The sequence below is a fragment of the Podarcis cretensis genome (assembly GCF_951804945.1).
Source record: "Podarcis cretensis genome assembly, chromosome: 4".
Classification (NCBI taxonomy): domain Eukaryota; kingdom Metazoa; phylum Chordata; class Lepidosauria; order Squamata; family Lacertidae; genus Podarcis; species Podarcis cretensis.
Window position 1 is genome coordinate 2,116,866 of NC_137173.1, and position 14,099 is coordinate 2,130,964.

Sequence of the window (14,099 nt, forward strand, 5' to 3'; positions counted from 1 at the left end):
ATTTTGGGAAAGAAAAAAAAGAAAGATCCCAGATAGTATTGTAAGTTTGAAGAGGAGTCAGTCTGGATGATGTCACAAGTACCTTCCAGTTCTTGGGGGTCCTGTACCCAGTGAGGTTAGAATCTGACAAGAGAAGTTTGCTGAACAGGTCAGACAGATTTATTTGTAAGATAATGGTCTTAGCTGGCCATTTAAGTGTCAGCATCTCAAAAGAATGAGCTCGGTTGCAGGAGCTACAACTAAAAGGTGATGCAGTCCAGGCTAATGGGTGAGCCTCACCTCAAAGCTGCCAGGTGGAGAGAACAATAGGAGTGCATTGTCTCTGAACTCATGGAAGTAGGCTAGAAGCTGGAGACACAGAGACCAGCTTGCTCTGTGCTGGATCCAAACCTGTGACTAATGGAGAGCAAAATCTGTTGTGGTATTAATGCAGTGAGCTCCTCCATGCTTATGGGGTGTGCGCTCACAACCATGTATCGTAAAGACACCACAGTCTCTGCTGGCCTTCATTCCAAGAAAACTGAACTCCAAGTAAGTACCTAGAACCCATGGGAGAAACATGAGTGTCAATAATTGACACTTTTTATTCCAGGGTCTCCCTACTAACCCTACTATCCCCATCCATTTCTCTGATTCAGCTGAATTCAATTTTCTTACCAAAAGGAAGCCCAAAGCAGCTGGGAACACCATGTGAAAACCAATGCAATGATGTCAAAAGACAAACAATTGGATGAATTATCTAATTGGGGAGCAGGAGGATGCCCTCTGTTTGTGAATGATGTCAAATTGATGGAGATGCTGCAAGAAAAGTAAATAGAGGCAGAAAAGTAAAATATAAGCAGCCTCACTTCTTGTGGAGGACTTTTACTGGTCCCTCCAAATTAGCTAGAGCGACGCTGGGGTGGGCTCCCTCCCTTTCTGGCAGGCTCTTCAAGCAGTGAATGATCAACCAGCTCTTAGGGATACCCCAGCTCTGGATTTCCTGCAGTGAGCAGAAATGATTGGACTATATGGCATTCAGGGATCCCTTCCAATGCTATCATTATATGGTTCTACTGACTCACTCTAGACTCCCCCCTTCCCAATATAACAAGTCTCAGTTCCCTCAACTTCTGATGCCAAGGGATGCATTTACAGTAACTCTTTGTTCGCTCAGCTCTTATCTACAGTTTCTACAGTTTCTAGGACTGCCTATTGGGCACCAGGCCCAGGGTTTGCTGAAACGTTTGCATGGCACCCCTCCAGTCTTTTGCCCTCTGAAATTGGCACAAGAGTCTATTTTTGACTCCTCCTGGCAAGCTGGTTTCTCTTGCGCTACTCAGAGTCCTCCTACCTCATTTTCTCTGGCACCAGCGGTGAGGAAAACTGAGCCAAACATTCCCAAACCCCTTTTCCTTCAAGGTCACGATGCCAGGCCCATCAGAGATAACCTCAGTCCTGGAGTGTGCTGAGGCCAGCATCTGAAGGTAGGCTCCGTTAGCATTCTTGGCTGTCATATCCATCCAAAACACGATTGTTTTGTTCAAAATGTAAATCCCTCAGTACATCTTGAAGAAAAGGCCATTAGGTTTTGTATGATGCTTATATTTCACAAAGAATATGCTAGATGCCTCATTTTACCTGTGTTTAAAATATTTCTGTGACTAAATTTCGTGGATTTTTTATTTTTTTTTAGGTGGGGTGAGGGAACCTGTGTGACCATAATGTAAATGTTTATTCAGAGGCAACATTTAGGTTGCTTAAGGTAATCATTTTTAAAATTTAAAGTACTGGTATTTATATATACAGTAGTAATCAATGTAAGGAACTTTTAATGTTAAATGTGGGATATGAACAACAACAACAACAACAACAACAACAACAACAACAACAATTTAATAATGTTAAGGTAATCATTTTTTGGGGACGCGGGTGGCGCTGTGGGTAAAACCTCAGTGCCTAGGACTTGCCGATCGCATAGTCGGCGGTTCGAATCCCCGCAGCGGGGTGCGCTCCCGCTGCTCGGTCCCAGCGCATGCCAACCTAGCAGTTCGAAAGCACCTCCGGGTGCAAGTAGATAAATAGGGACCGCTTACCAGCGGGAAGGTAAACGGCGTTCCCTGTGCTGCGCTGGCTCGCCAGATGCAGCTTGTCACGCTGGCCACGTGACCCGGAAGTGTCTGCGGACTCCGCTGGCTCCCGGCCTCTAGAGTGAGATGAGCGCACAACCCTAGAGTCTGGCAAGACTGGCCCGTACGGGCAGGGGTACCTTTACCTTTACCTAATCATTTTTAAAATTTAAAGTACAGCACTGGTATTTATATATCATAACCAATGTAAGCCACTTTGAATGTTAAATGTGGGATATGAATAATAATAACAATACTAATATATACCTCACCCATCTGGCTGTACATTTATAGTTATGTTAAGAAATTTTATTAGTCAATTGGATATTTTCCTAATAAACTGCTCCCTTGAAACCCTCTGAAGTACAGCTTTGAATGAGGAGAAAGATCTCAGCTGCATGGCGAAAGTGAACTCAGTTAGACTTACTCTTGAGTAAGCCCACACAATCCTATGCACACATTTACCTACAAGTAAAGCTCCATGGTTGAACCCAGGCAGACTTACTCCCCAAGAAAAGCAGAAAGAACCAAACTGTAAAGTGAGCACGATCCTATCTGTGAGCACTTACTTGGTACTGAAGCAATTACTTCAATAAATAAATCACTCAGAAACTGGTGCAGAAATGGGGCAAAGTAAGGAGAAGGCTGAACAAGGAGAAACGGAGAGAAACCAAGATTAACAGATTCGCCCCTTCCCCATTAAGATCCAAGGACTTTTCTGAAATTCAGTAGCAGTTGCTGGAAGCCGCAGGAGGGGAGATTTCTCTTGTGCTCAGATCCTGCTTTCAGGTCTCCCACTGAGGCATCTGGTTGTCCACTGTGAGAACAGGATGCCGGACTGGACAGGCCATTGGTCTGATCCAGCAGACTCTGCTTATGTTCTTATTCCCTGTATTTACCTGTTCCTGTGGTGGCGGCAGCAGCAGCAGCAGGTAGAGAGGGAAGGCCTCTCCAGAAGGCAGAAATTGGACCTGGGAGGTTTTTATGCACCTCTTGCTCAGGGAGGAGATGGTGCAAATCTGCTGGGAATCTTTGAATTGTGCTTGGAAACGTATTGGGAGCCAATCCAGATCTCTCAGGACCAGTGTTATATGGTCTCGGCGGCCACTCCCAATCACCAGTCTAGCTGCCGCATTCTGGATTAATTGCAGTTTCTGAGTCACCTTCAAAGGTAGCCCCACGTAGAGCGCATTGCAGTAGTCCAAGTGGGAGATAACCAGAGCATGCAGCACTCTGGCCAGACAGTCTGTGGGCAGGGAGGGTCTCATCCTGCGTACCAGATGGAGCTGGTAGACAGCCGCCCTGGACACAGAATTGATCTGCGCCTCCATGGACAGCTGTGAGGCCAAAAATGACTCCCAGGCTGCGCACCTGGTCCTTGAGGGGCACAGTTACCCCATTCAGGACCAGGGAGTCCCCCACACCCGCCCGCCCCCTGTCCCCCCAAAACAGTACTTCTGTCTTGTCAGGATCCAACCTCAAACAGCAGTTAGGAGGCCTGATCTTTATTGTTGCAACAAAACTTCGAGCTACAAGGAGCAAAGAGAACGCCCGAGAAAAGGGTGCTTCTCCTTTTAAATTTTCCCCATACTTCCCCTCAGCTGAGCTGTGTCTGCAACACAGGCTTTGACAGCTGCAGTTCCAGGGGAGCCCTTGTTAGGGGGCGCTATTGGATAAGTGTATCATTGTCGCTGTCAAAATGGACTCTTCTGATTGGTTGTCGGTTTGACAGCTATTTGAATAACAGTTCTTGATTGGCTAGGCGTCTGGTGGATGGGGAATCATGAATGAATATTGCAGGGCTTGGCAAACTATGGCCCAGGGGAAAGAGGCAGCCTGAAAGGGCCACGAATCTGACCCGCACAGCCACCTGAAAACCCGCCAAGCGCCTGCAGGGCGGCAAGCATCTCAGCGTGGCTTTTCAGTGGCGTGGGGACTGATTGGTGAACTCCAACATGGCCTTTCATTCATTGAGCCGCCGCCAACACACAGCCCCCCTTGGCTCCCACAGCAGCGGGTGGCTGAGCAGAGAGCAATGTGGGAGGGAGCAGTGAGGGGGCCAGTGGCTTTGGCGAGCTCGTGGGGCTGGTGCTGAGGTTGCAGCTGAAGCTGGGCTTCCTCTTGCGCACGCTGCTGCTGCTCAGCTCCTTCCTGGGGCTGCTGCTGCTCTGGTCGTCGCTCTCCCCCGCGCTGAAGAGCCCAGCCCGGGGGGGGGGGGACAGGGTCCAGGAGAGACACTGCTTCCAGACTTCCGGGTTAGCGCTGCCGATTAATGGCGGATTCCCTCCGAGCTCCGGAGGGAATCGGCTCCGCAGGATCGGGTCTTGTCCGCGCCGGCGACGCGGGGACCCTTAAAAATCACAGGCGCTGATGCCTGTGAACGTGGTGACTCGGCGGGCACCATTTGCGCCCCCCCAAACCGCGAAGGAGCCTTTTTAAAGGCTCAGGAACGGGGACGGGGGACGGCGCGGTGCCGTGAGTCGATTGCTCCTTCTGCGGAGCGAAGCCGCATGCCATTGTCGGAGAAGCGCTGACTTTTTCCTTGGAACATTCGGACTTAAAAACAAGAACCCGTGAGTAAATATGGAATTTGGATCTTAAACAAATTTTTTCTGAATTGGGAACGAGCGGGGAAGGGTCAAAAAGGAAGTCGCCCCCCCCTTTGAGTAGATATCCTAACGCAAAGAGCTTGCAACTTAAGGTCGAGAGAACTCTTTTTTTTTATAAAAAAAACAACCTTCACGGCTTGACGCTATAAACTTTACTGGAGGATAAACTTAACGTTTGGAGCTAAAGCTTCACCCCCCCAGAACCCGGGGGCGCCCCGTGAGAGAACCTGTTGAGGAACTATTGAAGATTTTGACAGCTGTCAAAATAGCTGTCAAAAGGAAAGGATAAAGGGAACTTTGTCTTTGTTGCATCTGCTGGCTATATTTGTTGCAACTTCTAGAAAATAAGGGAGAGCAGCTACAAATTAACTTACTGACTGGTTTTTAAACTGAGAGACACTGCAAAAATGGCTGAAAGAAGCAATAATCAGACTAAACTCAACAAAATACTGGCTCTCCTGGGAAAGTTACAAGATCAGACAGATGTTTTGACTACAAATGCGAACACTCTGGCCCTGGCAGTAAACAACATTGTTGAAGCTGACAGGGAGTGGAGGCAGGAAGTTTATATACATCAACAACAAGAGGAATTTGAGAGCCATGAGACTGTGGATTTTGAGGAAAAGGAAGGTGGACTGGTAATTTTGCAGATGTCAAGGGAGAATTACAGTTTGGGGCCTGGCATGCAGACAACAAAGGAGAATAAAAATTTGAGGTGGAAAGTTTGGACTGAGTTGGAAATTGCAAATTTGAGAGTGGAGCACCTCATTAGTATTAATCTTAAATATGGAGGGTCAACTGGAAAAATCATGGCTCTTGTTGGGTCAGAGCCCCTTCGAGCCTTGGGGCTTAACTTAAAGGACTATCCAAGAGGCCGGCAGAGAGGAACTGAGGGTGACCTGAGAGCCTCGGACGTGAGATCTCCAGGTTAAACAGTATTGATTAACATTTATTGGGGACCAAACCGGGAAAGGGGGGTTGGAGTTTGGTAATCCAAAGGGTACAGAATTCTTAATTACTTACTTTTAATTTGTTTTGATATTTGTATGGAAGTTGGGAAAGCCATGGAAGGGAAATATTGACTTTAAGAAATATGTTAAAGAATAAGAAATGATGTATAAGATGTTTAAGATTAGATAAGCTAAAATTGGTGTCTAAAATGGTTAAAATGAAATGAAAATGAGGAATGCAATAATAACTTTATGGAAGAATGAGGAAATGTAAAATTACAGTATGTTAAAATTATTAAGTTTAAGGTTGAGAATTAAGTAATAAGGATTTGCAGGACTAATAATTTGAACTGGAATACAAGAAGGGGAGGGGAGAGGAGGTCTAAGAAAGAAGTTATATGAAAATAAGCAATTGAAATTTCATTTGTTTTTAATTGTTTTCTTTTTCTAAATTTTTGTATTTTTTTGTTATTTTTCCTTTTTTTTGTGTGTGTGTGTCTATGTGTATTATTGAAATGCTAATAAATATTTATTAAAAAAAAAAAAGGAGAGACACTGCTTCCTGGCCAAGGGAAGGCAGAGGAGGAGGCGGGGTCTCTGCACCTGGATGGATGGTGGACCTCCCCTCCACCCCGGCGGTCTCTCCCTTTGCTGTCTGCCGCCCGCCTGCTTTGGAGGTGCTGGGCTGAAGCCCTCTTTCTCTCTGCCTGGACGCCTTCCTCTTCAGCCTGGGCCAGCGGGTGGGCCGGGAGGGGGCAGCTTCGGCAGCAGCGGCATCTGCTGTCCCTGCCTGGGCTGAGGCCTGTGGCATTGGTGCGGCCCGGGGAAGGGGGAAGGAGCAGTGAGGGGGCCACCGGGCAGTCGTGGTCAACGAGGCGGCAGTGCTTGGGCGCTCCTCCCGCAGCAGGGACTGTGGCTGCAGGGGCTCCCGACTCTGACTCTTTCTTCTTCATCACCCCCCCCCCCCCATGACGATTCATTTTTTCCTCCAAAATATAGTTCAGACCCCCCACAAGGTCTGAGGGAGAATGAACTGCCCCCCTCCTGAAAAAGTTTGAGGACCCCTGGAATATGGCAACCGGTCTAGGGAAGTAATAGTGCCACTGTATTCTGCTCTGGTCAGACCTCACCTGGAGTACTGTGTCCAGTTCTGGGCACCACAGTTCAAGAAGGACACTGACAAACTGGAACGTGTCCAGAGGAGGGCAACCAAAATGGTCAAAGGCCTGGAAACGATGCCTTATGAGGAACGGCTAAGGGAGCTGGGCATGTTTAGCCTGGAGAAGAGGAGGTTAAGGGGTGATATGAGAGCCATGTTCAAATATATAAAAGGATGTCACATAGAGGAGGGAGAAAGGTTGTTTTCTGCTGCTCCAGAGAAGCGGACACGGAGCAATGGCTCCAAACTACAAGAAAGAAGATTCCACCTAAACATTAGGAAGAACTTCCTGACAGTAAGAGCTGTTCGACAGTGGAATTTGCTGCCAAGGAGTGTGGTGGAGTCTCCTTCTTTGGAGGTCTTTAAGCAGAGGCTTGACAACCATATGTCAGGAGTGCTCTGATGGTGTTTCCTGCTTGGCAGGGGGTTGGACTCCATGGCCCTTGTGGTCTCTTCCAACTCTATGATTCTGTTCTATTCTATGGTCTACCCTTATCTATGAGCACACCTTGGATGCAAAGGGGAAGGAAATAAAGGCAGCAGACCAGACAAAGTCTGGTGACCCCGGCCATGGATTCCGGTAACGCACCTCTGCTCAACACATATATTTGTCAGTAAATGCAGATATTGTAGGAATATAAAGGAATAGGAATATAAAGGAGGGCAAACCTGAACAAGCACCCTCACCCCTGAAGCATTTCCCTGCTTGGAAAAGTGACTGTAACAGAGTAATGTCGGAAAGGGGTCCATTTGGCAGCATCTAACAACCATGACACCCAGAAACACATTGAACACCCGAGTGCTGCAAATGAACAAGAGGGAATTGTCAGTATCATTGTGCCTTCCTGGCAGGACCCTCCTGGCAAATATAATGCGCTAGATAGTCAGGCACTTCATGACAATCCAGCCAGACATACAAGGGTTTAGTATGAGTCTCATTTAGCAGAGATTCCATTGCAGGGGCCGGACTGGATGAGCCTCAGGACCCCTTCCAACTCGACAATTCTATGAGCAAGGAGGAAAGCACTACTTTTAAAATATATTTTGGGGCTTTAGCTTAAGAGCAGGTCCAAATGTGCTCCAGCCACACTTTAACTTTTGTGTGATAATCCTGCAGGTTGCGTTTCGGAACCAGTAAGGCAACAGCCTGCCCACATGAAGCAGGATGTTGGTGGCGGCGGCAGCTGTGTCGAGAATTGATTGCACTGGCAAGATTGCTGTGCATGCAGAAGTCATACAGTGTGGAGGTGCTCAGAAGAGCTTCCAGACCTTAAGAAACATTCATGAGAAGGTTTGGGAAGAGGAGTGGGGAATTTTGCACACAGCTGATCGCAGAGAAACCCACCGGCTCACCTAGTCCTTCCATAGTCACACGCCACAGCAGCAAACAGGAAAACAAGGAATATGCTCTCTGGCAGAAAGCATCACAGTTACCTGGGCAGAAAACATTAATGGTTCTACTGCTGGGACTTATGTGGTAGCTTCATAACAGAAGCAGGGAAGGTGCAGAACAAAACTAAGTGTAAGCTTATTCAGTTCAGTCCCACTGGGGTGACGCAGGGCTCTATTTTCTCATTTCCATGTTTCCAGCAGAGGAGACCCCAAGGTTTCTTAGGACGCTTTCTCGGATCTTCTTTGTCTTTGCCCCATAGATGATGGGATTCATCATGGGCGGAATCAAGACATAGATGTTGGCAACAATAATGTGGACGCAGGGGTTGACCCTGTGGCCGAATCGGTGGGTGAGGAAGGAGAAGAATGCCGGAGTGTATGAGATCAGGATGACGCAGATGTGGGAGCCGCAAGTGCCCAGGGATTTGGCCCGCGCCTCCTTGGAAGGCAGCTGGAAGACTGTCCGCAGTTTCAGGGTGTAGGACAGGATGATGAAGGTGAAATCCAGTCAGGAAGGCAACAGTCAAGCTGTATGCTCTGGGGGCACGGGTATCTGCACAGGTCAGTTTCACCAGCACCATGAACTCACAGTAGGTGTGGGAGATGACATTTCCCCTGCAGTACGGGAGCCGCTTCAGCAGGAAAGGGTGGGGCAGCAGGAGCACAGCCCCCCGGATCAAAACGGCCAGCCCAATCTTGATCACAACGGTTTTGGTCAAGATGGCAGAGTGTCTCAGCGGGTTGCATATTGCCACGTAACGGTCAAAGGCCATGGCAGCGAAGAAGCCCGACTCCATGGTGGAGAAGGAATGGATCAGGAACACCTGAGCCAGGCAGGCACTGGTGTGGATGACTCTGTCCTGAAGCCAGAATATAGCCAGGATTTTTGGTAAGGTGGTAGTCGAGACCACAAGATCTGCCACTGCCAGCATGCAGAGGAACAAGTACATGGGCTCATGGAGGCTGGGCTCCTTCTTGATGACCGCCAAGAGGAGGCAGTTCCCCAGAAGGGAGAGGATGTAGATGGAGCAGAAGGGGATGGAAATCCAGGCATGGAAGGCTTGCAGTCCCGGGATCCCAAGAAGGATGAAGGTGGAGGGGTGGAGCAGAGTCCAGTTAGCAGCTGACATGCCAGAACTGGGGACGTGGGCCTGCTCACTTCTGAAACATGGTGGCCTTTCTGAAAGGAAGCAAGCGTTTAGATGTGCTGAGAACATAAGAAGAAGCTGACAAAACAGGGTCACAGCCCATCTCAAGTGGCATCCTGTTTTCACAGTGGCCAACCAGATACCAGTGGGGAACCCACAAGAAGGATTTGAGCGCAAGAGCAGCGTTCTCGTCTGCCATGGTTTCCAGGAACTGGCATAGCTGTTGGTCATATGAGATGTGCCTGAACGAGGGCCATCCATCCTGAGCGCCAATCCCTCTGTCCCTCGACATTGTCAAGGTGGTAGCACATGACCGGGATTCTTTCCAGCATGCTGAGCAGGGAATGAGCTCAGCCAGAAGGACTTGTGATATGTGTGTGAATCTGTGTGTGTCAAGAGCAACAAATAACCCTGGCAAGGATCCAAGCAGTGCCTCAAGCAAAAATTGAATAACTTTGCAAACAAACTTTATTTGTTTTGTTCCATTCCCAGGGATGGAATTCCAGCAACAGAACACACAATGATAAGAAACAATTGTAAGATACACAAAACCATTCCAAACAGGAATGGTTCACTTTCTATGAAGTGGGCTAATCCTTCTCCACGATTCACTGGTAAGGTTAAGATCAGTGGGAATTAGACATGCTTGGGATCCTGTTGTTTGTTTCCAAAGTTGGGTCTTAAATCAGTTCCAAATACAGAGGCAACACTTTCTCCAGCAAGAGCAGACTCTACTATTTATCTGAGGAAAGTTTGGATTAGGAAAAGGGAGCGAAGTTCATTCAGTTTACAGTTCAACATAAACCAGCCTAATTTGCTCTTCCTGAACCACTAAGCAGTCCAAAATGCAGCTAGCCTTGAAAATCTGCACTTCTCAAAATTTGCAGCCTTTCCGCCAACACAAAAATGTGTTTATTAAGGGGAAACTGCACACAACCATGGGTTAATGGGAACAAGGGACAAAAACGCATTGCCTTGTGGCAAATGGCTTGCAAAAGTGTGTCGGCTGAACAAGGCGGTAAGCAAAAGTGTGCCTGTGTTTCTGTGCACCCGTTAAAAATAAACCACAAACTGGTGCAGAAATGGGGCAAAGGAAACATGAGACTCAAAAAAGAGAAACTGAGAGAAACCAAAATTGACAGACACACCTCTTCCACATTATTTTTTAAATTAAAAAAATGCATTTATTCAAAGGTTGCATTACAGCTTTGTCCACTGCCGTAATACCACAGAACAACCACTCCACTCCTCAGTCCTTAATCACCTTCATGTTGGCTCACCAAATACCCTCAAGAGGAATCCAGCTACCTTTCCCCATTTTGATCCAAGGGCATTTCTGAAATTCAGTAGCAGTTGCTGGAAGCCACAGGATCCCCTGTATTTACCTGTTCCCGTGTCAGCAGCATCAGCAGCTGGTAGAAGGCGAGGGCATCTCCTGGGGTGGTCAACAGGCAACAGGCAGGATGCCCAGGAAAGACAGAAGGCAGAAGTTGGAACTCAGATGTTTTTATGCACCTCTTGCTCAGGGAGGAGGCAAGGTCCCAGCAGATTTGCACCATCTGCTGAGAATTGCTACAATCACACACAGATTCAGCGTGGATCTAAATGTGTGTTTAATTACCAGTTGTGCAGGGTGGTGGGGGAGCCTCCCTGAACTGCAGTGGGTGGGTGTTGAGGGTGTGAGTTGGAGCAACTCTTCTGGGGGAAGGATAAGGGGCATTCCCAAGAGTGCTTTGCCGCTCAGCACTTCAGCACAGGGTTCAGGTGATGGAACATGGCCTGTGGCAAGCATGCTCAGCAGCCCTATATGGTTACAACAACCCTGTAAAGTAGGCCAGTGCTATACTCTCCCCATATTGCAGCTGTGGGGGCTCCTGAGGCTGAGACAGGGGCCTAGCTAAAGACACCAAATTACACAAGGGCAGAGGCTGGAACCGGGGACCCCCAGCTATGTAGCTCGTAGCACAGTCCTAACCAGGCCTACTCAGAAGAAGTTAACCCCTTTGAATACAATGAGGCTTGCTCCTGGGTAAATGCCAGTGTCATCTGTACTGAGCTAGACAGATCTAGCTTCCTCAGATCATCAAAGTTCCCTGGGTTGAGAGAATGGTGCCCCCTGCTCAGGCTGGCGTGAACACACTGGCTGCCCTAGCCCACCCCTCAAGGCCATTACCCAGGACTGGATTAAGCATTCAGCAAAATAAGCACATGCTCAGGGCATCAAGGGAAGGGGGCAATTCAGACATTTCCCATGCTGGATTTTTCACATTAATGGTCACTAATTGCTCAGCTGAGCTTTCCTTTCCTCAGCTGAAGTCTATGCAAAATCCCAACAGAACTACTCTACAACAGAGACTTCCGGGTTAGCGCCATCGGCAATGGCGGCGTTCCTCTGACTGAGAGGAACCCGCTCCGTGGAATTTGGGTCGTGCCGTGGCGGCGAAGGTGGAGACCCTTTAGAAATCCCAGGCGGATGAAGCCTGGGAACGTGGGATTCGGCTGACACCAGGAGCGCCCCCCCCACCCACAGGGAAACCCCTTTTTGGGGGTTCCAAAGTGACGTGGGGTGAGCGGCGTGGTGTTTTGAATCAACCACTATTTTTACGGAGTGAAGCCGCGTAGCCGTTGCCGGAGAGCGCTGACTTTTTCTTGTGGACAATTGGATTTCAAGCAACAACCCATGAGTAGAATGGAAATTGGATTTTTAAAATACTTTTAAATTGGCACCGATCGGGGAAGGTCTAAACAGGAAGTCCGCCTCCCCTTTCTGTAAATAAACTGAAGCAAAGAACCTGTTAACTAAGGTCGTGGAGAGTTTTATGTAAAGGATTTAAATTCCACTGATTGAAAATACCATCAATATTCTTTTTGGAAGCAGGGGAGCCTGCAGGAGAAGGTTAAAATTTGGGAACTGAAGCACCACTTCCCTAAACCCAGGAGTGGTCTGTGAGAGCCCGCTGACGGTGAATAGATAAATTTGACAGCTGTCAAGTTAGCTGTCAAGATACAAAAGAAGGACTTTGTTTCTACTGTCTGTTTTTGTTACAAACTTACATTTAAAAAGAAGGAAGGAACTGTTATAATTTAACGTATGGGACCTTTGGGTCTGTGCTGGAAGGAGTGAAAATGAACTTGAATCCCTCTAGAGGGAGCTTTGGGATATTGTCGTAAGGAGCAGCTGGGAAATTGCTTTTAAAGATAAAAGCCCTGAGAAACCAGTTTTTGACCTTGGACTGTTTAAGGATGGCGGTCGGGAAGGAAATCGAGTGTGAACTGAACAGGACATTTTATCTCTTGGGTAAGCTGCAAGACCAGATAAATGTTATGGCTACTAATGTTGTAATCTTGGGAACAAAAGTGGGTATTAGTAAAGAAGCTGACAAGAACTCGGCACAGGAACCTCTTCCAACTGAACAAATTGAAAAATCTGAGAAGAATCATGTTGTGATTAAAGTGATGAAAGGGGGAGCTGTAACCCTACAAAGCCAAATGGTGGATTACAATTTGAGGTTTTACATGATGGCAACTAGGAGAAGCAAATTTTTAGAGATGGAAGCCTGGCCTGGCCTGGAAAGTGAAAGATGGAGAGATCACCCTAAGTGGAGATCAAATGACCCTTGGGATACAAATCTGAGCCAGGTGGAGGTTGGAATTTCGGGGGCCTTTGGATTTGAAAGGAGTGTGAAACAAGATTTGGAATATCCCATAGGCCCTATTCTAAACTATGGAAGTTTGGCAGGAAGGAATATGATTACCGTTGGGTTGGAGCTTCCCCGAGATCTGGTTTTCAACATCAAAGACTATCAAAAAGACCGGCAGACGGGACATGAAAGAGACTTTTTTTTTTTTTCCCAAATACATTTTTATTGAGGTTATACACATAACAAACATACAAACAGATACAAAAGAAAAAATTATAACAAAAAAAACAACAACACAAAAAAGCGTCAGGATATACAAGCCAACTTTTTCCTCTCTCTAACTATACAAAGATAGATTAATCTGGCTGTTTCACAAAACAGTAAACGATTTAAAAAAAAAAAAAACACACACACACACGCAAAAACCACCTCCTGGACTTCCTTCCATCCTTTTGGTAAGTATCAAATATCTGCTTCCATTACGTATTTGATTTTTAATCTATAGGCCTAAATTCACACGCTGGTAGTATTGCTCTGACCCCGCCAATCACATTAAGCATTTATTCCAATATAGTTCCAGTATTTACTCCAATTATTCAGAGATTTCTGTTCATCGTGGTCTCTTAATTTACCTGTTAATTTATCAAGCTCAGCATAATTTATCATTTTAATTTGCCAATCATTTATATTGGGGATAGTTTCCACTTTCCAATATTGTGCCAATAAAATTCTCGCTGCTGTGGTGGCATAGAGGAATATCGTTCTATCTTCTTTCTTAATATCTTTACCCGTCATTCCCAGCAAAAAGGCTTCGGGTCTTTTGGGAAAAGTGTATTTAAATATTCTTTTAAGCTCATTGTAAACCGATTCCCAAAAGCCTTTCACCTTTTTGCATGTCCACCATAGATGATATAGGTCACCCTCCACCTCCCCACATTTCCAGCATTTCTTATCTTTTAGTCTATACATTTTGGCCAACTTCACAGGGGTGTGGTACCACCTATATAGCATCTTCCAAACATTTTCTCTCAGAGACATACATGCTGTAAACTTTATATTACAATTCCACACTTCCAGCCACCTTTCAAAATC

The 14,099-nt window shown here is 46.9% G+C and overlaps 3 protein-coding genes across 3 annotated transcripts in view; 1 reads left to right on the forward strand and 2 right to left on the reverse strand.

The window, feature by feature from the left end:
* LOC307214639 (uncharacterized protein) overlaps positions 1-14,099 on the forward strand; it is a 268,943-nt gene that overhangs the window by 220,726 nt on the left and 34,118 nt on the right. The gene's annotated exons all lie outside the window — the stretch shown is intronic.
* LOC307214709 (uncharacterized protein) overlaps positions 1-14,099 on the reverse strand; it is a 159,528-nt gene that overhangs the window by 88,628 nt on the left and 56,801 nt on the right. The window lies entirely within an intron of this gene.
* On the reverse strand, positions 7,316-11,711 carry LOC307214895 (olfactory receptor 52P1-like). The gene is given in 2 exon segments (XM_079973970.1): positions 7,316-8,724; positions 8,726-11,711. Coding segments are annotated over 2 exon segments (1,236 nt in total). The 5' UTR covers positions 9,628-11,711; the 3' UTR covers positions 7,316-8,390.